We start from the raw sequence: 27,096 nt of genomic DNA, 5'->3' as shown, positions 1-27,096 counted from the left end.
GACTGATATTTTTCGATTTTTTTTACTTAACACAGTTAGACTTGAGTGATGTGGTGGAGACCAATGAGTTTATATCATATTTATATTTTTAAAAATATATTATATATTTATTTCATATGTATGAAATAGTATGAATATACATATGTTTAGGTTATAAATCAGGTAGATTTTTTTTTTTTTTTTTACAATATATGGATTTTGTAATGTTTCAATATATATTTTAATCCATGAGTGATGTGGTGGAGACCAATGAGTTTATATCATATTTATATTTTTAAAAATATATTATATATTTATTTCATATGTATGAAATAGTATGAATATACATATGTTTAGGTTATAAATCAGGTAGATTTTTTTTTTTTTTTTTTACAATATATGGATTTTGTAATGTTTCAATATATATTTTAATCCATAAACAACCAAATTGAAGCCTTATGATTATCTCATTTCTCATGTTTCACTAGTTTTGCTCATTTAAAAATCTCCATAGGGTTCTATAGGCCCCTCTAGTGGCTGTAACCATAAAATGCAATTTTATGTAATTTTTCCCCACCAGATGGCATCAGAGACACTCAGTGACTCAATTCCAAGGCCATCTGTTGGGTTTTGATGAAACAGGACTGAAATTCTTTTATTTGCTTATGTTTTCTTAAAATATCCAGGATAAAAGGTAAATATGATAAAAGTCACCAAAAAATAATAGAAAAACCTACATAAAAATGTAGAAAAATTTTCCAATATAAGCTTTCTGGACCAAAAATAAAATTAGTGTCATTTTTGGCCTTCGGGTCATTTTGACTGGCGAGGGACACTTTTGTTATAGGTTCGGGAGGGATGGATGAGGGTTAAACAGCGCCAAAATGACATTTATTGTTTAAATACTGCAATACAATGGACAGAATTTGAAACTTTGTTTCATTTTAAAAGCACCAAAGCACAACGCTTATTGCGTCTTATTGGATGGGAAGTGCCCTTAAATTTTCCATCCATTAACTGAAAACAGACTAGACTAATCGATTCTTGGGATTTAAGAATCGATATCGTGCCATAAAAATGAGAATCGATTAATATCGAGATATCAATATTTTTTACCCAGCCCTAGGTATTAGTGGAATTTTAGTTGGGATGTTTGAATTTAGATCTAACTGTATTAACGTTCAAAAGTTTGGGGCCTCCTAGCTTACAATTTCTGGTTCCTAAAACATTCCCAGAACTTTAGTTTTTGGTTCCCAGAACGATATTTTTTATGGTTTGTTTTGGGTTAGCCAGGAAAGTTTTCTTAAAGGAAATAGAGCGTTCATTTTTGGTTTGTAGAACGTTATTTCTAACATTAATCTAACGTTCCAGGAAAGTTTTCTTAACGGAAATAGAATGTTAGATTTTGGTTCCCAAAAAAACAAACAAAAAAATTTTACCGAACGGGGAACCAAAAACAAACATTTGTTGTGTCATGTCATGTTCATCAAAACTTCATTTATTTGATCAAAAACATACGTTGTGAAATTTTAGAACAATTCAAATAACTTTTCTGTTTGAATATATTTTAAAGGGTTAGTTCAGCCAAAAATGAAAATGATGTGATCATTTACTCACCCTTGTGTTGTTCTATTGCCATATGCCTTGTTTTCTTTATCAGACCAAGAAAAAAAAATAGATTTTTAAAATGTCCCATGCATGCTTGTCCAGATAATGGCAGTGCATTGAGATCAACAGCAAGCTTTTAAAAATGACTCAAAAGTATCACACATGTGACAAGTGTCATATATTCCAAGTGTTCTGTGGGTATACGATAATGTATGGTAAGAAACAAATTAACACTATCTAATGAATATCCTTACTTAACCGTTGGTCTCGTTGTGTGTTCAATAGACTCTATTAGCGCAGTAGTTCACTCCGACTCGACCAGGAAAAGCACACAAGTTGTGCAAAAAAAAACAAATCAGGATGAATAAAACCGCAGACAACACAACGAAAGATTTCATTACAAAAGAATTTTATTTACATTCTTAAGAATAAATCAAACAGAAGACAACAGGATATGCTATGTGCGCGCCTGCCAGTTTAAACATTTCGTCTTTGAGACTCGATCACAAGCACTACAGAAAAGTTAGCGTACAAGTAATGAATGTCAATGGCAAATCTCACGGTTACTGCGAATAGAAAACGTGTCTAGTAATCAGAGTCCGTACATAACGGTGACTAGAGATGAAATATAAATAGCTGCAGGCAGATCCTCATACCGCTATCAAATCTTATCTTTGGATAAAGATGTTAACGCTGATGTCTTTGCTTTAGAGTCAATACTTTAATAACATTCGACGCAGATGAAATCATTTGGATTTACTAACTCCAATGGAAGACTGGTTTGAAAATACAAACTAAACAGTGGATTCAATTCAGTGGGCTTCTTTTTGTCTGTAGGTGACCGAGCAGCCCACTCACTAAATAGTGCAAATGGACACAAATCCAGTGAACAATATCACACTGTGACTGTTGGTAGAAACCGTTTTTTGTTCTGCTGACTTCTTCATATGGTTCAACTGCTGCAGCAGCACGACAAAATGTACCACCAGCCCCTCTTTAAATACTGCTCACCTACAGCGTCAGACAAATCATAAATACACTTATTTAAAAAATATATATATATACAAAGAAAAAACTTTTATAAAGCCTTAATTAAATCAATATGTAGAATTCATCCCAGACGATAACATGCTGTAAGTAGGAACTACTTGATTCAACTCACGGTTGGCATCGCAATGTTCATTTCTCTCAAAAGGTGCTAATAGTAAAGCAAAGCTCTACAATACGTGTCCATCTCAACCACGGACCAGCGTCCAGTTCACCAAATCACCATCTTCGTTTCACAAAGCCATTTCACAGAAGAAAAAAAATGTAAAAAACTATTTTTTTAGGGCAGATAAATATCAAAAAGGTTGAGAAAACACTGTGTTTGTGTCTGTTATTGCCTCTGCATCTCGGCATTGGTTTTGAATACGCTGTTATGAATTGTTGGGGAGAGTCGAAACGGTCTTGGCGTTGTTGGATGATATTGTCTGAGGCCTGAAATAAAGAGCGTGTTGATTCTCGATTGAGAGATCTTGGGGTGTGTTTGTAAAAGTGCTCTTAAGTGTGTGTGTTGGTGTGTGGTCGGCTAGGTGGACGTGACGGTCGTTCCGCTGCCTAGTTTGATGATCATCTGTTGGCAGTCGTGGAGGGTGCGTTTGTCGCCTAGTTTCTCCAGCGTCCGGGCGGCATCCACCAGCATGCCCACCCTCTGGCCCGGAGCTGACAGGAAGGAAGGGGGCAGGTAGCGGCACGCCAGCATCACAGCCTCTGCCTGCTCTCGCTGGCCTGGATGCATCTCACACTCCTCTGTGCAATCACACACACACACACACACACACATATACAGTAAATGTAAGTAGGGTGCAAACTAACAACAACTACTCGCCTATTGGCTGATAACTTCATTAGGAACTGCAACACAATTACATGAATGAAAATCATTTGGAATAATGACAGAATGATAATGTAACTCAAATCAAATTGTCAACTAGTAATGTTGTGACCTGCACTTTTTTGTTTTGTTTTTTTTAAACACCATTTTTTTCCTCATTGGAAAATACCATATATATATATATGTATAATTATGTTTTTATTCAGCAATATGGTAAAACATATTTCTTAAACAATAAACAAAATAAATAAATAACCCCATGATTGGTATTATTAATATAATATAAAAATTAAAGGTCAGTATTTTTTAGTGCTGTCAAACGATTAATCGCATCCAAAATAAAAGTTTTCGTTTACATAATATATGTGTGTGTGCTGCGTATATTTATTATGTATATATAGATACACACTCATACAATATATATTTTGAAAATATTTACATGTATATAATTTATATTATATATAAATACATTTAATATACAAATATAACATATATTTCTTAAATATATACATGCATGTGTGTGTATTTAGATGTACATAATAAATATACAGAGTACACACGCACATATATTATGCAAACAAAAACTTTTATTTTGGATGCGATTAATCACGATTAATCGTTTGACAGCACTAATATTTTTATGTTTTTAACAGAAGTCTCACCAAGGCTGTATTTATTTAAAACAAAATACAGTAAAAATATAATTATGAAATATTACAATTGAAAATAACTGATTTCTATTTGAAAATATTTTCAAATGTACTTTATTCCTGCGAAGCAAAGCTTCAGCATCATTACTCCAGTCTTCAGTGTCACATAATCCTTCAGAAATCATTCTAATATGCTGATTTGCTGCTCAAGAAAAATAATCATCAAATGTTGAAAACAGTTGTGCAACTTTACATTTTTTGTGGAAAACGTGATATAATTTTTCCAGGTTTCTTTAATAAATAGAAAATTCAAAAGAGCAGCATTTATTTGAAATAGAAATCTATTTGTAACAATATTAATGTCTTTCCCGTCACTTCTGATCAAATTTATGCATCCGTTCTGAAGAAAAGTATTAATTTCTTTCAAAAAAAATTTTTTTTTTTAAATCTTACTGACCCCAAACTTTTCAACTGTAGTGATATGATAAATAAAAATTACACATTTCATGACTGAAAAATTGGACCCGAATGCAACATTTAAACACTGTTGCTCAAAATTCTCAGGTGTAATAATCAATTCTATTCAAATAAAGACATTTTAAAAAGCAAAAATGCTTGGAAATGCTCTGCATGTTCACCTGTTCTGCCTCCAGGCGTAGCGCGGCGGCGCAGACTGCGGTCCAAGAGCTGGTGTGCGCGTGTTGGACTGGCTCCCGCCATCAGCCGGGCTGTGGCTTCATGCAGAAACAACTGCAGAGACACAAAAACAAAACGATTGAGTTATACAGGCAAACACATGAACCCACACCAAATAATCCTGCCTGCAGAACGTCTGTTAAACCAAGCTTTTGATGTCAAACAGATTCAAACTTCCTTATAAAACAAGATCAGCGTGCAACCTTTTTTGTAATCCGCGTTAAATAGGAACACCTGTCAAATTTGAATGTAGTGTTATTTACACACTTTGTCTCACAAATGCAGCTCAAAAAAATAAACCACAAACAACGGACAATAAAAACATAAAAAGTAAAATAGAAATATAAAAAGCTGATAAATAAATAAATGTATTTATATTTATTAAATACATTTACATTGGTTTTCTTTGATGTATAACGAAATAATTAAAAAATATATATATATTAATTAATTTTAAAAAATGTCTGTGAGTCTGAGACAGAGAGTGGGTGGCATTATGGGTATATACACTGTTTGACGGTTATATAAGATTTTGATCACACTGCCTGACCCAGGTCAAGCTGTATGCAACAGTTTGCTCAAATAGATAATTTCTTAGGTCAATGAACCCGAGACATAAATATGAGCACGTCGTGCTTTTAGTGTGGACTCTGGCCTCTCACCCTGCGCATGGCCGGTCTGAAGCTCTGGGTGAGTTTGCGGAGCGAGCTGAGGTCCTGCTGGAAGCCCTGCAGCTCTGCAGGCGAGGCTGCCGTCGGAGAGCTCTGCTGAGACGCCACCTGCTGCTCCCGCCACACATTAGTGCGCGTCACCAACAACAGATCACACAGCAGCAACTGCACCAGCTACAGCACAGACAGACGCAAACAAATCAGACAATCTCAAAACACAAGCCTTGAGATGTTTTACCATCTGTGTGAGTGTGTGACACAGCAAAAAAACAACATGCTTAAATAAGGAACAGTTTAATGTGTTGTTATACAAATGATGTGTTGACATCGGTTTAATATCATTAAAATTAGGCACTGCCAAACACCCCCTCCCCAATGTTTAATACACATTTCACATATTTGTACATAAATTGATATAAAATAAAAAATAAATAAAATAAATTCATTCGAATTTAATTTTCTTTACTTGAAATGGGACTAAATGCCTTTTGAACAACGTTTAATTAATACAATTTTACTAAAAAAGGAACAATATACATTAGCTTACATTTAAATATATTTAATAATAATAATAAACTATTTTGATAATAATAATAGAACAAATGTATAAATAAAAAAAATATTTTATACATTATGGTTTTACTACCTTATAATCTAATTATTATTAAAATATTAAAAACAAACTGTGTTTATTTTAAAGAAAGACAGCGCACACTTTTCAACCAAAACACTGTGAGAAAACAAAAGATACTGTTTACACTTTGTGCCAGTGTTGTTATTGTTAACTAAAACTATGAAAAATCGATTTCGTTAACTGAAATAAAGCAAACATAAAATAGAATGAATAACGTAAAATGAAACACTTAAATGAAAACGAGAAATGGCAGAACAACTGAAATATGTTTAAGTACTAAAATGATTAAAAATAAAACTGAAATAAATGAATGTTTAATATAAATTTTAAAAAAAATAAAAGCACATAAAATTTCTACAACTAAAATGTTTATTAATATCTACATATAAAAATGAAAGCTAACTCAAAATATTAATAAATACTACAATAATATATCAATAATAAAGATAGCACTGTTTTGTGGTTGTCAAACATGGTTGTACATGTCCAAAAATGACACGAACAACTACCATCACATCTGTGTGAACTTGAGGAGAACTGACTTCATGCATCACCCTGGGACCGGTTAATTATAAAAATAAAACTGAAATAAATGAATGTTTAATATAAATTTTAAAAAAAATAAAAGCACATAAAATTTCTACAACTAAAATGTTTATTAATATCTACATATAAAAATGAAAGCTAACTCAAAATATTAATAAATACTACAATAATATATCAATAATAAAGATAGCACTGTTTTGTGGTTGTCAAACATGGTTGTACATGTCCAAAAATGACACAAACAACTACCATCACATCTGTGTGAACTTGAGGAGAACTGACTTCATGCATCACCCTGGGACCGGTTAATTCAAAATAATTAAAAAACAACAACAGCAGCAACAGTGTGTTCAGGAGTCACTGCGGTCCAGCTCTGTATTGCACTGCAGGAACATTGCACAGTTGAGACACATGCAATGCAACTACAATGCACTACAGCCCTGTCCAAGAAAAGACACACAGCGTAAACTAACAGCTCCACATGACACAGTGACTCTACATGTGCGCATCTACCTTGTCTAGCGTATTGGTGCTGCAGTGTGGGCCGAGGTTGAGGCTGTGTCTGAACAGGCCGCTGGCTTTCTCGCAGTAGCTGAGGCTGAGCTGGAAGTTCTCTGGTTTGGCCAGCAGGGAGCGCACCGCTTTGAAAGTGTTAAGACAGGCTTTGGGCAGCGGACTCCTGCAACACAAACAGGATGCGCTTAGCACAGACAGAGCTAAAAGCAATAAGCCCACACACAAAAAAACCCCAATGCGGCTGTATCAACAAAGAGTGATTCGCCAGGAGAAGCCACTCTGATAAGAGCAACTGATAACTCTGCAGTCTCTTCACAACCAATTTGATCTTTGTTTACTTGTGCTAATAATATTTTTAAAAGTAAATATAGTCTGAGAGTGGCATTAGGGGATGAATTCAACACAGCTTTTCCTGGAGAGACCACCATAATAATAATAATAATTATATATATATATACATACATACATACACACACACACACACACACACACACACACACACACACACACACACACACACACACCTTGTGACATCTGTGTTGTTATTGGTAACTAAAATTAAAAAATTATAACTATTAAAATTTGTTTTCGTTATTTGAAATAAAGCAGCAATAAAATGCAAATATTACATAAACTAAAAACAAAAATTTAATGCAAATGATAAAATGGCATACTAACAGAAAATAATAATTTTAGTACTTCAACATAAACTACTTAGTTAAAACTAAATCAAAAATAAATTATAGATAAATAGAAAAAAAATTATAAATTAAAATGAATTAATCATAGCTAAATAAAAAAAACAAAATAAAAAAATGAAACAAATATAAAGATAAAAGCTCATTTAAAAAAAAAAAAAAAAAAGAATAACATGTAAATTACACTAGGATAATATTTCTTATAATCAATGTTCAAACCAGTAAACCAGAAACGGATACTTTTTTTTCCCCCAAGATTCTTTGATGAATAGAAAGTTCACAAGAACAGCATTTATTTGAATTAGAAACTTATGCAACATTATAAATGTCTCTACATTTTTGGTCATTTAAAGCATTGAATGCATGCAATTTCAAAAAACAAACAAACAAAAAAAGCTAATTGTTTTTAACTTTGTAAACGTAAATATTAAACCATAAATGTATAATACTAAAATAGCACTGCTTTGTGGTTGTCAAAGGTGTCCAGACAAAAAAAAAAAAAAAAGAATAACATGTAAATTACACTAGGATAATATTTCTTATAATCAATGTTCAAACCAGTAAACCAGAAACGGATACTTTTTTTTCCCCCAAGATTCTTTGATGAATAGAAAGTTCACAAGAACAGCATTTATTTGAATTAGAAACTTATGCAACATTATAAATGTCTCTACATTTTTGGTCATTTAAAGCATTGAATGCATGCAATTTCAAAAAACAAACAAACAAAAAAAGCTAATTGTTTTTAACTTTGTAAACGTAAATATTAAACCATAAATGTATAATACTAAAATAGCACTGCTTTGTGGTTGTCAAAGGTGTCCAGACAACATGATGAACTACTACCAGGAAACCTGTGTGAGCTTGACGAACCTTTCAACCAATTAGATGCTTAATAATAATAATAATAATTTAAAAAAATAAAAAAAAACTATTTTTGACTGTCACATGTCACTCACTCAGCGGTCTGAAGGCTGCGTGGCAAGTGCTCCACCGCTGGGTACAATCTCTCTGCCGCCACGTCATCTCCCTGGAGCCAATTAATGATCACCACGACAACCGACGACCACCATTTCGAGTGAGGGTCACATCCTGGAGGTCAAGGACACAATGGTGATCACACACTCACAAACTGTCCTTCATTCCACCGACTAACAGCTGCTTGAATGAAAACACGCCGAGATGAACACAGTGTGATGTGAAACGTGCGGAGCTGAACAGAAAGCAACAACACAAACTTATCTGAGCTGTACATAGAGAGCCCAGCAGTATCTTGTTATTCTCTGATATCACTAAGATGATCCAGGAGTCCTCAAAACAACACTCGCGGTCAGGGCAGAAGTTAATTGAGTGCTGACCTGTAACTGTGGCCATGTTTGATCCGATGGCGAAGGACTGTGTCGTGGCTCCTGCTGCATCTGAGGCGCTGGTGAGCAACTGCAGGTATTCCAGAGAGTCCGAGTATTCACTGTCAAAAAACACACACAGCACAAATTAGCTCCCCAATTATACAATTATAAGACTGATTCAAAACTAAAGTAAACGGGGCACTGAATGTTAAATAAAGTGTCACAATTTGTTAAAACTGGTCAAGATTTGCCTAAACGCTATCTGTAGCACTGATGGAAGCATACTAGCTAACACCACTAGAAAAGCTACGAATTTACATATTAAGTGTACATTTGATTTGAAATGTATATTTTTTCTTTAGTTTTATAAAACTAAAACTTTAGTTTACTAAATGTAATTTATTCCTTCAAGTGAAATCAGATATCAAAATATTATAAAAGGTGTAGAAAACTTGTAGAAAAGGTGCATAACTCTTTACTACCAGGTGTAGGAGCCAGTGCAGCTCTATTCCCTACAGTAGCCTAGATGAGATTGTGTGTAAACTAGCATTGAGAATGATCACCCACCCATCTCCATCAGTGAGGTTCTTGTCGCCTCGCGGCTGTGCCACGCAGTACAGGGCTTTTTCCAACAGATGCTCACGGAACGCCTGGGTCACCTGAGCCAGCGGGTCAACTACAGACAAGTGCAAAAACACACAAGGGTGAGCCCGGGGGAACTGTTATCAGGGGCACATTAATAAACACAGGATACAACACAAAAACTGATCCCTTCAGCCTGATTTTGTCTGTATGGCGCTGACCTGAGTTTCCCGCCTGGCTGTAGATGCTCTCTTTAGGGGTGCTGCGAATGGACCAGTCCTCATCCACAAAGAAACGATGACCCAGCGGGTGACACAACCACTGCATGGCAGGAGGGACGCTGCCACTGGGCGACAGACAGGCCTGCCGAGCGCTGCTCAAGAACACTCGCTGCAGGACAGAAAAATTAAGTCATATCTCCACTTACCATATGCAGCCCACATCGGAATATGGATACACTATCAAACAAATATGAAAGTAAGTGCTATTCAAATAACTGTACTGGATGAAAAGAGAGAGTCTGATGCCGTTCTAAAACCTACTGAGCTCCCTACCAAGGCAGCATTTTAGGTGTCACAAGCACACTATTGTCGCCAAAACTGACAAATGTAAAAGTCCACTTCTAAGATATCACATTTTGGCCAAAGTCTAAGGCAGCACTGCATGTTTCCTTGGCACCAAATCTAATCCTAGAATGCACTATGACAAGCTCAGTAAAAAAAATAAAGACCAGGTGAGAGAAATGTTGATTTTAAGTCAAATTCATTTAATAATAAAAAAAACACTGCATATTCTTCACTTTGTAAATTAAATATATATTTATTTTTATTAAAGTTACAAAAGTGATTCAGTCAAGAGCAGTGAGAGATTTTCTCTCTTTTGTTGTTTGATTAACATGAATGACAGACAGCGGGAATGTTAGACTGCTATCACTTTAAGAGATACCCAGATTCAATATACTGTTAAAGTCATTGCACACGGAGTCCGAAAATTTTATCTGAAATTTTTGCACGTTAAAAAATAAATACGACCTCACGTTATGTCAATCACGTTTACACACTGCCTTAGACATTTTTGTCCGTCATAAAAAATTTCGGATCGGGTTCGATTTTTTTCATCCACTTCGTCTCGCAGCACAAAGCACCGTAAAGATCCTTGCACGCGGAGTTCACAGAAATTATTTTTAATAAACTCTCCGTCCTCTCTATATCTCAGAATAGGATAGACCCAATATTTCCTCTCTTTTTAAGAAGCGAGAAGACAACAAAATCATTCTCACTGCTTGAATACTCCATTTAGTGCTGTTTTGCGAAATTTTTTGCAACAGATTAATTAATACGCATTGGACTTCTATGCGTGACGAATTTTTAGGATTTAGAATACGAAAAAACGAAAATTTCGGACTCAGTGTGCAGAGACCTTTACACGTGTTTTTTTTTTTTCTCAGCAGTTTGCTTTCACTTAAGACCTAAATTACTGTGTTGACGAGGACACTTGCAAAGATGGGCATTTTGACATACAAGTGTGTGTATTTAAAGGGGTCATACGATGTGATTTCAATTTTTCCTTTCTCTTTGGAGTGTTACAAGCTCTTGGTGCATAAAGAAAATCTGTAAAGTTGCAAAGACTAAAGTCTCAAATCCAAAGACATTCTTTATAAAAGTTAAGAGTCAGCCACACCTACCTAAAACGGCTCGTTCTAACACACCCCCACATACCTACGTCACTATGTGGGAAGATTTGCATAATGTCGCCCAAATGTTCACGCAACGAAAGAAGGCGTAACTTTTATTCTCGCTGTAGTATTGTTGTCGCCGCCGCCATGTCGTGAAGGCGCTGTGTGCTTCATTGTGAAAGCGAAACTACTTTGTTTGGCCTTCCAAAAGAGGATCCCTTCGTCATGCCTGGAGCTGATCCGTGCTGGTCGCTGTGGAAATACTTCAACTTTGCGCTGTGGATCGCCGGATCGGTTTTCACCGTGGACGAAGCGGAGTCCAGCCCGGGGTCGTCACATGTGGTTGCCGCAGGTATCACAATATGGTAAGGGACGTAACATTTCCATCACACGCTTGAGGTATTCGGCCAATCACAATGCACTGGATAGCTGGCCAATCAGAGCACACCTCGCTTTTCAGAACGATGAGCTTTGTAAAAATCGACGCGTTTCAAAAAGGCAGGGCATAGAGGAGAAACAATAATGTACAGTATGTGGAAAATAATGTTTTTTTTTAACCTTAAACCGCATGAACACATTTCATTACACCAAATACAAAAAATAATGTTCTTTTTAGCAGCATCATATGACCCCTTTAACTGTTTAAGCCTATAAAGCGGCAAAAATAACGTTCAATACTCCCGCGCTCTATGAGCACCAACTTTATGTGCGCACACCTCTCTGACAGCGCTCAGAAACAGTCTCTCAGACTGTGCGTGTACATGCCGAAATGAGTTCGATTTTGCAGCAGATTCTTCGGCTTAAAATTCCTTGTTTTTAAACAGCAATGTTAAAAAACACGTGCAAACGATATGTTTTCGTGACCGCATAGCACAGCAATGGCAAGTGAGTGTGTAACCACGATAGAGACATTAGTACAAAGTCTCTACCAGTTGAGAAATTTCTACTGGTTAATCATGTCGGTATATCACCCACCCCTAGCGCACACTATGCTGATTAGGAAATTTATTTCACGTGCACATACCAAAGCATACTTGCAAAAATTGTCATATACTTTGGGTTTAACTCCGAGTCAATTGCTGCCCATGTACACTTGCTTTTGTGGTTCGATCTTAGTCAATATTTGCGTGCAGTAGACAGCAGAGCAGCTCGCTAGGTTTTGGATCAGGGCTGTGAGTGTGCACTTGTGTGTACTAACAGTAGTGAAGTGAAGCAGGCGGGGAAGGCTGGTTTTAACCCGTAGGGCTGCAGACACATAGATTTCTGCCAGTGTGGCAACAGGGAGACAGTCGCCTGCACACTCGGCCAGGTTGAGAGCACTCAGTGCCATGTGGATTGCAGAGAGGTGGCTTCCTCCGAGCTTGCCTGCAGACAGATCAACATCATGAGCAAATACGATGAATGGCTAGAAGATCTATCATGTGTTATGTCTGGTTAAGGTGTGTCACGGTTTCCTGTAGAAGAACTTGATGTTCTAAAGTGGTCTCTGACAAATAACAAATGACAGACCATTAGACATTCAGGAGCAGCACAGAGTTGCGATCATATGAATATGCAGAATTTTTGGGTCCAATTTGAGCTTCAGTTGCAGGGTTATTATAGTTAGCTAAAACCAGAAGAAAATTTAAAATGTTAAATTTTTTGTCGCTTCAAATAAATGTTATCAGAAATAAAAAAATTTTAAAAAGTCAACAAGTTGACGGAATCATTTCGCATTTCAATTAGGTTTAACTTGATGTACTAAAAAAATATTTTAAAAATACTAAAACTAAAATATAAAAATGTAAACCATTTCAAAATATTAAATAAATGAAAATGATAATAGCATCTCAATGACACTAAAATAACACTGTTTGGTTGCGTTGAAATATTTGAACTATATTTGTAACTAAACAACCACCTGACTGGATGTGATGCATTCAAATCAAAACTATTAGCGCAAAGTGAGAAATACCAATTTTTTAACTAAATTTCCGCATATGACATGCTGAAAAAAAAAAAAAGATTTATTAACTAATTTATTACAATTTATTAGTTTGTTTCCTCATTTTAAGTGGCTTCGTTGTACTAATTCATTCTGAAGATGTAATAATTTGTTCTTGTTTTAGTTCAATCATGGCCATAATTTAACTACATTAAAACAAGGAAACAACGTAGTACAATGTGACCATAACTTAACTAAAAGAAGGGAACAAATTAAGAACTAGTGATAATAATTTCTTAATTCGTAGCCACAATATCTTTTATTTTCTCTCTCCATATATCATGTCTGGGTCTCCGTATTCTTCTGTAAAAAGGGAAATATAGAATCATTATGTCCAACATAATTGTTTTATAATTGTTAAATGATTATTTGCAAAGATTAGCTCTAAAAAAAACACACTTTTCTTTCAAACATGTTGGCCGTCATACGTTTGTGTGGATATATACATATATTCATTATTCATTTTACTATGGTGAACTAAAGGGGGGTGATATTTGTATGCAAATGTCGGAGATAAGGTGAAAAAGGTGGCCTACCAGTTCACAAGGTTACCTGATTCCTCTATAAGCTACAGCGACTTACCGGTCATGTGGAGTTGGTGTAGACGGTGGTAGACCAAGGCGGCATCACGGCAGCTTTTACGGGCATCTTCCTGTAGGGGGCGGTTGGAACGGAGGGCTCCGGCACGGCTGGCTAGCCAGCGGCCCACCCACAGTCTCTGCAGACACAGACGCAGGGCGGACCACAGCACAGCACAGGTCAGGTCCAGCTGAGACGTGGGCAGAGGACGACCAAGAGCTTTGAGGCACGTCCAGAGGTTCTGAGAGGCCTGAGCAAAGTCGCCCTGCAGAAAACCATTAGACAAACAGATATCAGATGTGTAGAAGATGGTCTGGTGGACTTTGACCTCCATATCAATAACAGATGAGTGCAAGAAAGCATTTTATACCCTGGCTAGATCCAGATCGGCCTGTTTGCGGTGTCTCCAGAAGAGGACAGATGATTCCGAGTGAGGTCTGGTCACAGGTTCTCCATACACAAGCAGGCGGATCAAAACTCCAGCGACCAGAACACCGTTCAGCAGCCACAGCAGAAGAGTGGGCAACATCCAATCCATCCAACCCCAAGAGTCGGCTACAGAGTATCAAAACAAGATCGCATTGTTAGCATTTAGATAGGGATGGGACGCTACTCTGAACATATCGTGAGTATTAGCACCTGCATCCGGCACTGCCAGCATACTCCTTCCTGTGTGTCCAGAGACAGTCGTCCCAGAGCTGCTCCAGCCGCCACACAGCAGGGACGCCAGCGGGTTAAAGGATAGGAAGAGCAGGGTGAAGGCGCACAGAGCCATGCGAGAGCGGTCCAGCATTCCTCCAGCCCTCTCAACCACAGGCTAATAGAGAGAACAGAAAACAGAAATTGGCGTTAGATCATTTTACATGGTTATTCTTCCAAGTTCTTGACCTCAAGCAATCGAATTATCCACCGCACACTAACACATCCAATTACTTCATGACCGAAGCCAATTCATTAAAGGCATGATAGGAGCTCTGGAAGATCGGAGTTTCTGCTACCTTGTTGTCTTCTTCCATCGGGCTGTCCGACTCCGAGTCGCTGCCGTGGTGGGAGAAGGGGCCGCTGGATTGAGGCGAGCCTACATCTGATGCTGGAGGGGTGGGGATTTCTGGTTTCACATCCACCTCCATGATCACAAGGTCCTTCAGAGACTCTGAGGAGGAGAAGCAACAAGTCAATACAAAGACAACCATGCTCCCATTGTGAAAAATAAGTATGCTTAATTGTATTGAATATGCACTTTTGATATTTTCAAATCTTAAAAGTATACTTTTAGAAAAATGTACTTGCAGATAATATATTACTAGAATAAAAGGTCTTTTAGGTGTACTTAAAGAGAGACACTTTCATGACTATAATTCTTAACACTTAAAAGTGCGCTTTGTAATAATGTCAAATTAGAGGTTTTACTTAAAGTACATTTTACATCATGTTTTAATAAACTTTTGTCATGCTTTAAAGTACACATTTAATGTTGATTTGCATACTAAAGCACATGTGAGTTACTTGATTATCATTTAATTGTAATGTGTTATTTGATAATACATTTAAAGTAGTGGTCAAAACGATTAATCGCATCCAAAATAAAAGTTTTTGTTTGCATAATATGTGTGTACTGTGTATATTTATTATGTATATATAAATACACACACAAACAGCATATATTTTGAAAATATTTACATGTATATATTTATATTAATATAATTTAAATGCTCCAGCCGCCACACAGCAGGGACGCCAGCGGGTTAAAGGATAGGAAGAGCAGGGTGAAGGCGCACAGAGCCATGCGAGAGCGGTCCAGCATTCCTCCAGCCCTCTCAACCACAGGCTAATAGAGAGAACAGAAAACAGAAATTGGCGTTAGATCATTTTACATGGTTATTCTTCCAAGTTCTTGACCTCAAGCAATCGAATTATCCACCGCACACTAACACATCCAATTACTTCATGACCGAAGCCAATTCATTAAAGGCATGATAGGAGCTCTGGAAGATCGGAGTTTCTGCTACCTTGTTGTCTTCTTCCATCGGGCTGTCCGACTCCGAGTCGCTGCCGTGGTGGGAGAAGGGGCCGCTGGATTGAGGCGAGCCTACATCTGATGCTGGAGGGGTGGGGATTTCTGGTTTCACATCCACCTCCATGATCACAAGGTCCTTCAGAGACTCTGAGGAGGAGAAGCAACAAGTCAATACAAAGACAACCATGCTCCCATTGTGAAAAATAAGTATGCTTAATTGTATTGAATATGCACTTTTGATATTTTCAAATCTTAAAAGTATACTTTTAGAAAAATGTACTTGCAGATAATATATTACTAGAATAAAAGGTCTTTTAGGTGTACTTAAAGAGAGACACTTTCATGACTATAATTCTTAACACTTAAAAGTGCGCTTTGTAATAATGTCAAATTAGAGGTTTTACTTAAAGTACATTTTACATCATGTTTTAATAAACTTTTGTCATGCTTTAAAGTACACATTTAATGTTGATTTGCATACTAAAGCACATGTGAGTTACTTGATTATCATTTAATTGTAATGTGTTATTTGATAATACATTTAAAGTAGTGGTCAAAACGATTAATCGCATCCAAAATAAAAGTTTTTGTTTGCATAATATGTGTGTACTGTGTATATTTATTATGTATATATAAATACACACACAAACAGCATATATTTTGAAAATATTTACATGTATATATTTATATTAATATAATTTAAATCATATATAAATATATTTAATATATAAACTTAACATATTTTTCTTAAATATATACTTGAATGTGTGTGTATTTATATAAGCATAATAAATATACAGAGTACACACTCATATATTATGTAAACAAAAAGTTTTATTTTGGATGCGATTAATCGCGATTAATTGTTTGACAGCACTAATTTAAAATGAATATTTTTTTAAATGCACTAAATTGCAATTTCATCTTTACAAATGTGTAATTACAAATTTAAATATATGATATGCATGCTGTTTCTATAGAATGACAACGATTGTCAGTACATTCAGTACTATAACCATATAATCAAAGACAACAGAAGTAACTATGAATTAGGCTACATATAAAAAGTCCTACTTAAGAGGATCAAAAAAAGCACTCTATAGATCAACATATTAAATCATATTACATTTAATATACATTTAAACAGAACTTACTGTTCTTCTGAATGGACATTTTGAGTGCCATGTTCTCCTGCTTTAGTTTTTGGTTGGACTGCTGAAGGTAGCGAATGTAGTCAATGGTTTTCCTCAACACGGCCGACTTATTGAGCTGTAGAAGACAAAAAATTCATCTTATAATGATGTTAAAGGCATCTTCCGGGTAAAAATGAGAGCTACAAAATCGTCTAATCTAGGTTAGCTCATCTAGTGAAACTCATTTGGTTAAAGTTTTCAAATGAACTTCAAGGGTCACTAAGACGAGGAAACCAGTTATGTAATTGGGTTTTGGCTTCACCTTAGCTTCTGTCCCAGCCACCAGGTCTTTGAGCTCAATGATTTTGTCATTGATGGAAGAGCGGTAGCGTTTTTCAATGGCGTTATGGGCTGTGCGTTTCTCGCCCTTGTGCGGCTGGCCGCCTGGTTTCCCGCTGATGGCGATGCGATTGATGGGCAGTTTCTCTGTGTCCACCAGCAGCGGAACGGTGGTCAGGATGGTGCCTCCACTCATCAGTGCCTGAGACAAGAGATGTACAGATCCACAAAATAAAAACCGAGGTCTTCAGAAACGCATTAGGAAAAAAAAAAGTGAGAAATATTTCAAATAAATTTAAAAAATGGTTTCAATTTGTCATTTAATATAAAATATCTTGCACATGGATGTATAGCACTACTAATACGACTGAAGGGCCAGTTCACACCAAGAACAAACCAACAAACTGAAGCAAATCTGTGAGTTTTAACTATTGGTCTTGGGACTGTGTTTGTGTACCTGCAGTGAGGTATTCTGAACTGGCGCTGTGGATGTAGCCAGCGTTGTGATGCAGGGTGACGCGACTGTTGTTACCATACATGCATCAGGCTTCAGAGTTGTGAGTAAGAGAGAGTCTGCCTTAATGAACTGCGGCTGCAACAAAACCTGCACAACACATGAAGAACGCTTAGTGCACACAATTAAGACTGTAAAATGTAAGTTATTGTGCATGTGGGCATCAGTAGGCCAATAAAAGCACTTACAGGAACCTGCTGAACCTTAGGGGAGATGGTCTGTGTAGGAGGGCTGGACGAGGTGGTCAGGATTGGCGAAGCCGAGAGGCTCTGCACCTGGGCTTGGATGGCCATTGGCTGAACATTCTGTGGAGAGGTGGAGAGACTCGCGATTGGCTGAGGGGAGCTCTGCTGAGTGACAGCTGCAAGAACCAATTAGATCATGAGAGGAAAGAAAGGCAAGAAGTTGCACTAAAGCATGATTTCTCCCTTTCTATGTAAAGCGCTTTGAGTGCCCAGAAAAGCGCTATATAGATGCAAGGAATTAAACAACAAATAGCATTCAGGCAGAAATCTTAACCACCCTTTGTTCCACCCTGGAGGAAATATTATTATTGTTTGAAATCTATTGATATGTGAACACACTATCAATCAGGAAGATATTGTGGTATTTTTAATCAGTTGTTTGGACTCTCATTCTGACGGCACCCATTCACTGCAGAGGATCCATTGGTTAAGTAAAGCTAAATTTCGCCAAATCTGTTCCCATAAAGAAACAAACTCATCTACATCATGGATGTCCTGAGGATTTTTTTTTGGTGAACTATGAATTAATAACAGGTACAGTGGGGCAACACACTGCCCGGGCAACGAAGGAGTGGCTTCGTAAGAAGCATTTCAAGGTCCTGGAGTGGCCTAGCCAGTCTCCAGATCTCAACCCCATAGAAAATCTTTGGAGGGAGTTGAAAATCCGTGTTGCCCAGCGACAGCCCCAAAACATTACTGCTCTAGAGGAGATCTGCATGGGGGGGAATGGGCCAAAATACCAGCAACAGTGTGTGAAAACCTTGTGAAGACTTACAGAAAACGTTTGACCTCTGTCATTGCCAACAAAGGGTATATAACAAAGTATTGAGATTAAATTTTGTTATTGACCAAATACTTATTTTCCACCATAATTTGCAAATAAATTCTTTAAAAATCCTACAATGTGATTTTCTGGATTTTTTTTTCTCATTTTGTCTCTCATAGTTGAGGTATACCTATGATGAAAATTACAGGCCTCTCTCATCTTTTTAAGTGGGAGAACTTGCACAATTGGTGGTTGACTAAATACTTTTTTCCCCCACTGTATATAGTGGCCTATAGGAATTTTTACTAACACAGGAATTTACAATACATTTACACTGGACCAAACCATTTTGCAATTTCAATCATTGTGATAAATCATGCAGCCCTACATCATATCCAAATCAACAAGTAGAACACCATACATTTGCTCTAATCAGTGAATGTTAGAAATAGTACCACATGCAATCAGTTTTTCTCTGACGTTTTCAGTTCACTTGTAACCACTTTTAAATGTGATTAAGTGTTTGCCTTAATTTTGATTCTCAGCCTCCACAGTTTTCATATTTCAATAAATATGCTTTGCAGTGTTAGACCAATTTCTAGCCCACATAAGAATAATAATATCCTATGAATTTTTTTTGTTCTTTTTTTTTTTTTTTTTAAGCGGCCTTATGTCTCACTTGGGATGAAGAGGATTAAGTTAGTTAAGTATGATTTTTTTTTTTTAAACTTGAGCACACACAAAACTAAAATCACACTATTATCTTAACACAGAAATCTCCAGTTCATTATGACAGGATGTTCGATAAAGCTTGTCTCTGCAATTATAACAGTAAGGTGGTGAAGGGTCATTTATAACTACAGAAATTCATAACTCAAATCAGCCTGACTGAACTTTGATCTACACTAGTGTGATGTTGTATTCTCTCTTTGACCTGGTGGTGACATTACCTAAGGCTCATAAACGTTAAGCAGAATGAAAGGAAATTAGAAAAGCATATACAAAGAAAGAATGCGGGCTGGGCAGCTTTACACATGAACATAATATATGGTAAAAGTTCACTAGGTTTCCAGGACTGACAACAGTGACTTCACCATCTGCACCTTGAACTCAAATGGCCTTTTCTGACATATGACTGATCAAAGGTGATGCATTTTATAGTCTTAGTAATAGTGGTAATCATGAACAATGTTCATACTGTGCATTACTCATGAACAACATGCATAATCATTACACAAAAGAACACATAAATCTTTCATTAAAAAAAGTTGAGTCTGCAGAAGGAGTGAGATTGATGACAACATTTGATTTTTTTACTATAAAGTCAAACACATGCTTCCAATCAAATATGTAAACACTGCACTGATTTAAAATGACTGAAATCACTGTGATAATATGATAACACTAAAACAAAAGCTTAGCTCAGCTGATTTAACAACTGTTGCTGGGCCAACAAATGTTATTTTACATAGTTTATCAAGAATACATTATTATGATCAATTACAGAGAGAAAGAGCTTTTTCATACTTCAAGGCAAATGCACTTTTTATTTTTTTACTTTTTATTTGGTGCCAATGTTCAGTATTGAATGCTTAGTTATTTGTAAGCACGTGTCTGACAGTCACCGTGGAAGTCACATTAACACTTTACTGTTTAAGATGACAATAAATTATTATTAAAGTGATAATTTAATAAAATGTGAAGTATTTAGAATTTTTTTTTAAATGTAGTTGGCAATGTAGTACCCACTTTACTTGAAGTCACTTCGCCCTCACTGTATCAAATGCTTCAGTTATATAGTAGTTGCTACATAGTTGTTAAAGACAACTAATAAAAAGTGTGAACAATAAGCTTGCCACTGACAAGCTAGGCAATATATCTGCGATTATGAACGCGATATTGCCTAATTGTCAGTGAACTACGGCTCTGTGTAGTAAATGCCGCTCCATCTGAAAGCAGGTGATGGCGATTTACTACCAATCACGGAACCAGCTTTACTGACGAGATGCGCACATAATTGCACAGCTCTAGTGTAAATGAATGGTTAAAATGCATAAAAAGTTTTCCTTCTTTAGTTGAAAGTGGTCATGTGAGTGCCCCTTTATGGATAATATAATTTTTTAGATAATAAAACTTACCAGTATAACCGTTCTGGTTGGGGTAAGTGACCACGGGCTGCTGCTGCAGTGGTTGGTGTGTCGGTGAGCTGAAGAGGGCCTGCTGGGTTGCACCGAAGGCAGGGCTCTTCCCAGCTGGGGCAGCTTGGCTCGGGGCCAGCGGGGTGGAAGGGTGGAGGCTGGGAGACGGAGCCGGCTGAGCTTTGGGCTGCGTGGTCTGTAGTGTGGTGGGGTTTGCAAGGGTGGAGGTCACCTGTGCCAAAGGAGACTGCTGGAAAGTGGGAGGGTGGAATACCTTGTCCGGGATGGAGGAGCTGCGGGTGATGGGGGGGCCCAGCAGGGCGTCCAGGTGGGGGCTGCTGCTGAGGATGGAGATGGTGTTGGTGGGTGTAGAAGAGGAAGGGCTGGAGTGGGGCAGGACTGAGAGGTCCTGCGTGGGGGCTGCGGGGGCAGGAAATGGAGCGTGATCGAACAGCCCTCCAAACTCAATGTCCTGGTTGTTGATAAACTGGAGCATATCTGTTAAAACATGGAAACAGAGATGGATACAGTGAGCAATGGGCTCCTCCAAGCGTTCAAAAGCAACACCACGATCATAGGTTTGATTCCCAGGGAATGCATGAACTTCATCAGATGTACTGTCAAAAAGGATATGATGCGTGTTTGACAGCTCTGTAATAAAAGGGAGGTGCATTACAATTTGATAACGTTATCACCCAGATGAATCCAATCCTTTCAATGCAATTACATACGAACAATGAACTGCCACCTATTAAATGACTAAAACTACAAAATAACAGAATTTTATAGTACTTTAGAAATGGGGTTACGCCACCTGATGAAAATAGATTTAGTTGATAAATAGAAAGTTCAAAACATCAGCATTTATTTGAAATAGAATTCTTTTGTAAATAGTGTAAATGTCTTTACAGTCACCTTTTCTATTAATTTACATCAGTAGTCCTTTCTGAATAAAAGTATCAAATAAAATAAAGTCTCACTTCTGGGAAAACGGACCAAAAATACTGATGACTCATCTTGCCCACATTTTTGTCCAACAAAATGTTCTTAAAATCCCCTGCCTGGCTAGCAATAGCATGTAGCGGATCATCTTGGCACACAATAAGCACATAATGCATTTTATTTTCTCTCCGAACCGTGAATTGTTTGCAAAGGGAGTATTTTGAATTCAAGCATTTTAAAAGCATCTTCACTGTTTTCTTTTATGGTACAAGTTGTTAAGTGTGGTTTTGCCAGGTTATGAGGTAAACTACAGCTTACTGGCTAGTGGTTATTAAAATAAGGCTCTTATATATGCCCTGCACCAGCTTCCGGTCATAAAAAACATGTGCAAAAAAATAAATTTAAAAAATGCACTTGACATAATATCTTTTTGTGGGGTTTTGCTTTTGTCAATACTATAAAGGTGCCATATATTTCAACATTTATTTAAATGAGCCCGTTTTAATGTGAAATATACTTTGACCACAACTATGATCATCCTTTCTTGAATATCCAAGAAATGCTTTAAATTTAATATGAACACAGTTGATGATCAGTATAACACACATAGCACTTACATCCATATATTTTCCCCTATTCTTTCTACATCTTGCTGATCTTATTTTCTACAAAGATTTTCCACTTTATTTGTGTTTGTAGGATCTGTATAGTTTGCTGGTTATTCTGAGTTTTCATCTCAACAGGACTGAGGTGTCGAAACCTGTGAAATCCACAGAGCACAAGTTCATTTTCACACACATCGGGTCTGATCCCACATCTGCACTAAAGCATGGCGAATTCAGCTCATGCTGCCCGGCTTTAATTCAGCTGTAGCTGGAGACGCTGCTCTGACTGCAGAGTTTCATCATTCACTGCATATCCTCTCGCACAAGGACAGAGACACAGCCTGGTCAAGATCATTCGCCTCACAACCACCTTCAGCCCAATGAATAAAATACATTCATTAGAGGAAATCATGACACCGCAAATGTTTAAACTACTGATTATGAAACTCAGAAACCTGCAGGCTACAAAAACACTGACGAAATTAAAGTTTGATAATTAATGTTAACACTGGGTGACCATTTATCAAGATCACATAATCACATTCATCTGGTTGTGCCAGCATAATGACGTTTTAATTATCTTGACTTGAATAGACAATTTACTCTAGACACACCCTAAAGGCACAAGTCATCCATTTGAAAGTAACATTACAGTTACAGTTAATTATAGTTTTTATTATTATTATTACTACTACTGGAACAAAGCATTATTATAATCACCACATTATTTTTTTATTAAATAATACAATAATATTATTAGGATCGGAGATAAAGAATAACAAAAAAAACACACACATATTATATATAATGTAATAAATGTTACTTATATTACATAAACGTTAATTGCTTAAATCAGAAAAAAAAACTTTCCAGAAGAGTAACCGGTTGACTTTTATTATTATTATTATTAAGTCCTGTTACTAGGTTATATGCATATTTATTATTATTACTACTAGGTATCATTATTATTATTAATAATTATTGCTGATATTTACTGATTATACTTTTCAGTATAATCAGTATATTTACTGATTATGTGCAGTTATAACATTATTATAACTGTTATTATTAAGTCAGTTTACTAGGTTATATGCATAAGAAGAAGAATTATTAATTATTGCTGTTATTTACAGATTATACTTATGTACAGTTATAACATATTACTATTATTATTATTATTATTAAGTAGATTATATGCAAATGTATTATTATTCTTATTATTGTCATTATTAATTATTGCTGTTATTTACTGATCAGCGCGCATCTGAAGTGTCTCTGAAGGAAATAATGCATTATTTATCGGCTTTAAGATATCGGCCAAATTTTCTTATCAGGCCGATACCGATAACAGAAAAAATTAGCATTTATCGGCCGATACCGATATGGTGGCCGATATATCGTGCATCCCTAATTATTAAGTAGATTATATGCAAATGTATTATTATTCGTATTATTCTTATTATTGTCATTATTAATTATTGCTGTTATTTACTGATTATATTTATGTACAGTTATAACATTATTTTTATTATTATTAACAATTATTGCTGATATTTACTGATGATACTTTTCAGTATAATCAGTATATTTACTGATTATGTGCAGTTATAACATTATTATAACTGTTATTATTAAGTCAGTTTACTAGGTTATATGAATAATAATAATTATTATTATTATTAATTATTGCTGTTATTTACAGATTATACTTATGTACAGTTATAACATATTACTATTATTATTATTAAGTAGATTATATGCAAATGTATTATTATTCGTATTATTCTTATTATCGTCATTATTAATTATTGCTGTTATTTACTGATTATATTTATGTACAGTTATAACATTACTATTTTTATTTATTTATTTTATTATTATAGATACAAATAAGGAAAGTTCATTCCCAAAAGGGTAAAAAAAAAAAAATTTTTTAAACATTTTAACTGCTCAAAATGTGTGTTGCATACATACATGTGATGTGACCCAATAACACATGAGACTTCTTCAGTGTGGACAAGCATGGAGGCGGCCATGTGTTTGCATGAGGTGATCGCGCTCAGCCAATCAGAGGCCTGGAAAGCGCCTCGCTGTGAGGTTACTATCGGACACAATCCGCTTCAGCGCAGGGTTACTCTCGGTCACCTCGCTTACGTTCACTGTACATTCACGGCTGAACCATTACTAACATCAACACAAAAAGCTACAATAACGCTAAGAATATAAAAGTAAACCAATACGCACAGTAAGACACATTCGCCAAGATGCAAGATGGAGGGGGGCGGGGCCGCTCTCAACGCAACTCCTGCCGCCAGACAATGAACGCTGTCCGTGATCTAATGACACCTTGCATGCACTTTATTTCCATTTTAATGAGATCTAACATGACGCCCACCTGGTCAGACCTGCTCACACCTAACGTTACTGCCTTCCAGGGTTAGTGTCAGCGCGTATAAAGGGGATACCGTTGATTCTGAGCAAAGCAAGCGTCCTATATCAAGACACAGTGGTTGAATATGACAACTCGTGCGTTACAGATTTATAATAATAATAATAATAAGCTTAGTTATTATAAACACGTGTATACGTCTGACAGCACCATCTATATATGTAAATACGTATCCGTCCCTAAAATCCAAACACTCAGTTCACTTTGTCCAGCCTGCCAACCAGCACTGTGAGTGTAAACAAATGCTCTCTTACCATCGATGTCATTGAGCAGAGCCGTGTCAATCTCACTCGGGTCGTGTAAAGACAAACTGGAGTCCAAGGTTTCCAGAGACGGGTCGTCAAAAGACAGATTCATTGTCCTCAAATGCTCTTTCAAGCTGACTTCAGAAGTATTCAAGTCCCAGCGACACACACACACACATACACATACACATACACGACAGGCGTTATTCCATGTAAACTAGGAACTTCTTGCACTTGTCGGGAGAGCAAATATGCCCGGACATTTGTTGGCTGCGTTTCGTAGGAACCGTCCGCTTAATTTTCGAGTTTTCAACTTTGCTGCTGATTTAGTCAACTACCTGCTCGCGTTCGCTTCCATACTCTGCCGCACAAGGCAAAGTTGACTTAAGAGTTTGCTGCTTTGCACATTAGCATGCTAACAGGCGAGAGCGCTGCGAGTGATTGACACGCCGCTCGACCAATCAGAACTCGCTCTCTCGGCAGACGCTCTTTCACTTGAGGTGCGCGCTCTCGGGATTGCCAGTCAAGTGTCTTGTAAAGTAAGGTTGGAAAGCTGCGAAACTGCAATTTAGGTCACTTTTTACTGTAGTTTGTTTGACTGAAAATAGAGTATGTTTTGGATTGTAATTATTATCTTAGTCGTAGTTTTTTTTCCATATCTTATCATCGTATCTAAATGTTCAAACGCATTTGTCAGTTTTCGAAACACGTTAATGATTATACTGACCTGTTTAATGAATACGCTGAGAGTTAAAAGAATATAAGTATTCAACATATGTTTTAATGTAAAGCGCCGAATAAACAGCCCATTTTTATTTACAAAATCGGTAGCGGCATGGTCGAGACCTCAGTGGGCTTGTCTCCCTCAGCCAATCAGAGCTGCGCAGAGGAGGGCGCTGGGCGATCAGGTTTGTCTGAGCCGCAGTGATGACTCCGCCTGTAGAACCAGAGAAAACGACCAATAGGGAGCCAGAGAGCGAGTGGGGCGATGTGACGTCACACGCGTGGCTCCGTGGTTACAGCATGTATTTCTCATAGAATAAGGACAATAAACCTAAACGGGGATTTATGTTAAATAATACTGAAATAATTTGATACATACATATATATATATAAAAACACGTTCTTATATAGAAATAAATTAAATGCATCCAATATATGCACACATTATATTACACACTCAAAAATGAAAATATATGCACACAAATTGATCAAGAAATTATTATAAATAGGATGGATTGATCTGACCCTAAATAATTAGTTGACTTTGTGTTTACAAAGTTAAAGAATTCTATATGTCACTGAACTCGTATCAACAAACTGAGGGGAAGTGGGTCAGTGACCGAGAGTAACACCCGCCGAATGACTGAAGCACATGAAATACACAAGTGTTTGCTGAAGGAGGCAGTCTTTTCTCCATGAAGCTCTTCAGCAGCTCTACTGCAATCCAATCAGTGGTTAAAGAGACTCCTGTTTAAACTAACATAATACAAGAGCATCTTTTAAATGCAAACTAGCATACTATTATTATTTGTTGTTAACGTAAGTAACGCTGCTATTATTATGTTAATATGTTTTAAACACCCGGATTGCATCAACCATACAATATCATTATTGGATTATTGCATTGCGTTTTTAATGTCTTGGTTTACCCAAATAT

At 36.6% G+C, this 27,096-nt stretch overlaps 1 protein-coding gene across 1 annotated transcript; it reads right to left on the bottom strand.

Moving 5' to 3' along the window:
* Positions 1-1,979: 1,979 nt before the first annotated feature.
* On the bottom strand, positions 1,980-25,639 carry srebf1 (sterol regulatory element binding transcription factor 1). The gene is made up of 20 exons (XM_016238541.1): positions 25,446-25,639; positions 21,196-21,693; positions 18,235-18,407; positions 17,990-18,136; positions 17,516-17,734; positions 17,215-17,329; positions 16,053-16,207; positions 15,788-15,871; positions 14,683-14,776; positions 14,414-14,598; positions 14,047-14,308; positions 12,679-12,845; positions 10,027-10,195; positions 9,791-9,899; positions 9,233-9,342; positions 8,834-8,966; positions 7,174-7,339; positions 5,472-5,654; positions 4,752-4,863; positions 1,980-3,378 (listed from the first exon to the last, which is right to left on the bottom strand). The coding sequence occupies exons 1-20, from the start codon at positions 25,546-25,548 to the stop codon at positions 3,158-3,160; spliced, it is 3,405 nt and encodes a 1,134-aa protein (XP_016094027.1). The 5' UTR covers positions 25,549-25,639; the 3' UTR covers positions 1,980-3,157.
* Positions 25,640-27,096: the final 1,457 nt, after the last annotated feature.

This window comes from Sinocyclocheilus grahami, unplaced genomic scaffold, assembly GCF_001515645.1.
Source record: "Sinocyclocheilus grahami isolate Dianchi unplaced genomic scaffold, SAMN03320097.WGS_v1.1 scaffold542.1, whole genome shotgun sequence".
Classification (NCBI taxonomy): domain Eukaryota; kingdom Metazoa; phylum Chordata; class Actinopteri; order Cypriniformes; family Cyprinidae; genus Sinocyclocheilus; species Sinocyclocheilus grahami.
Note: the sequence above shows the minus strand (reverse complement) of the source record. Positions and strands in the feature narration are given on the sequence as shown.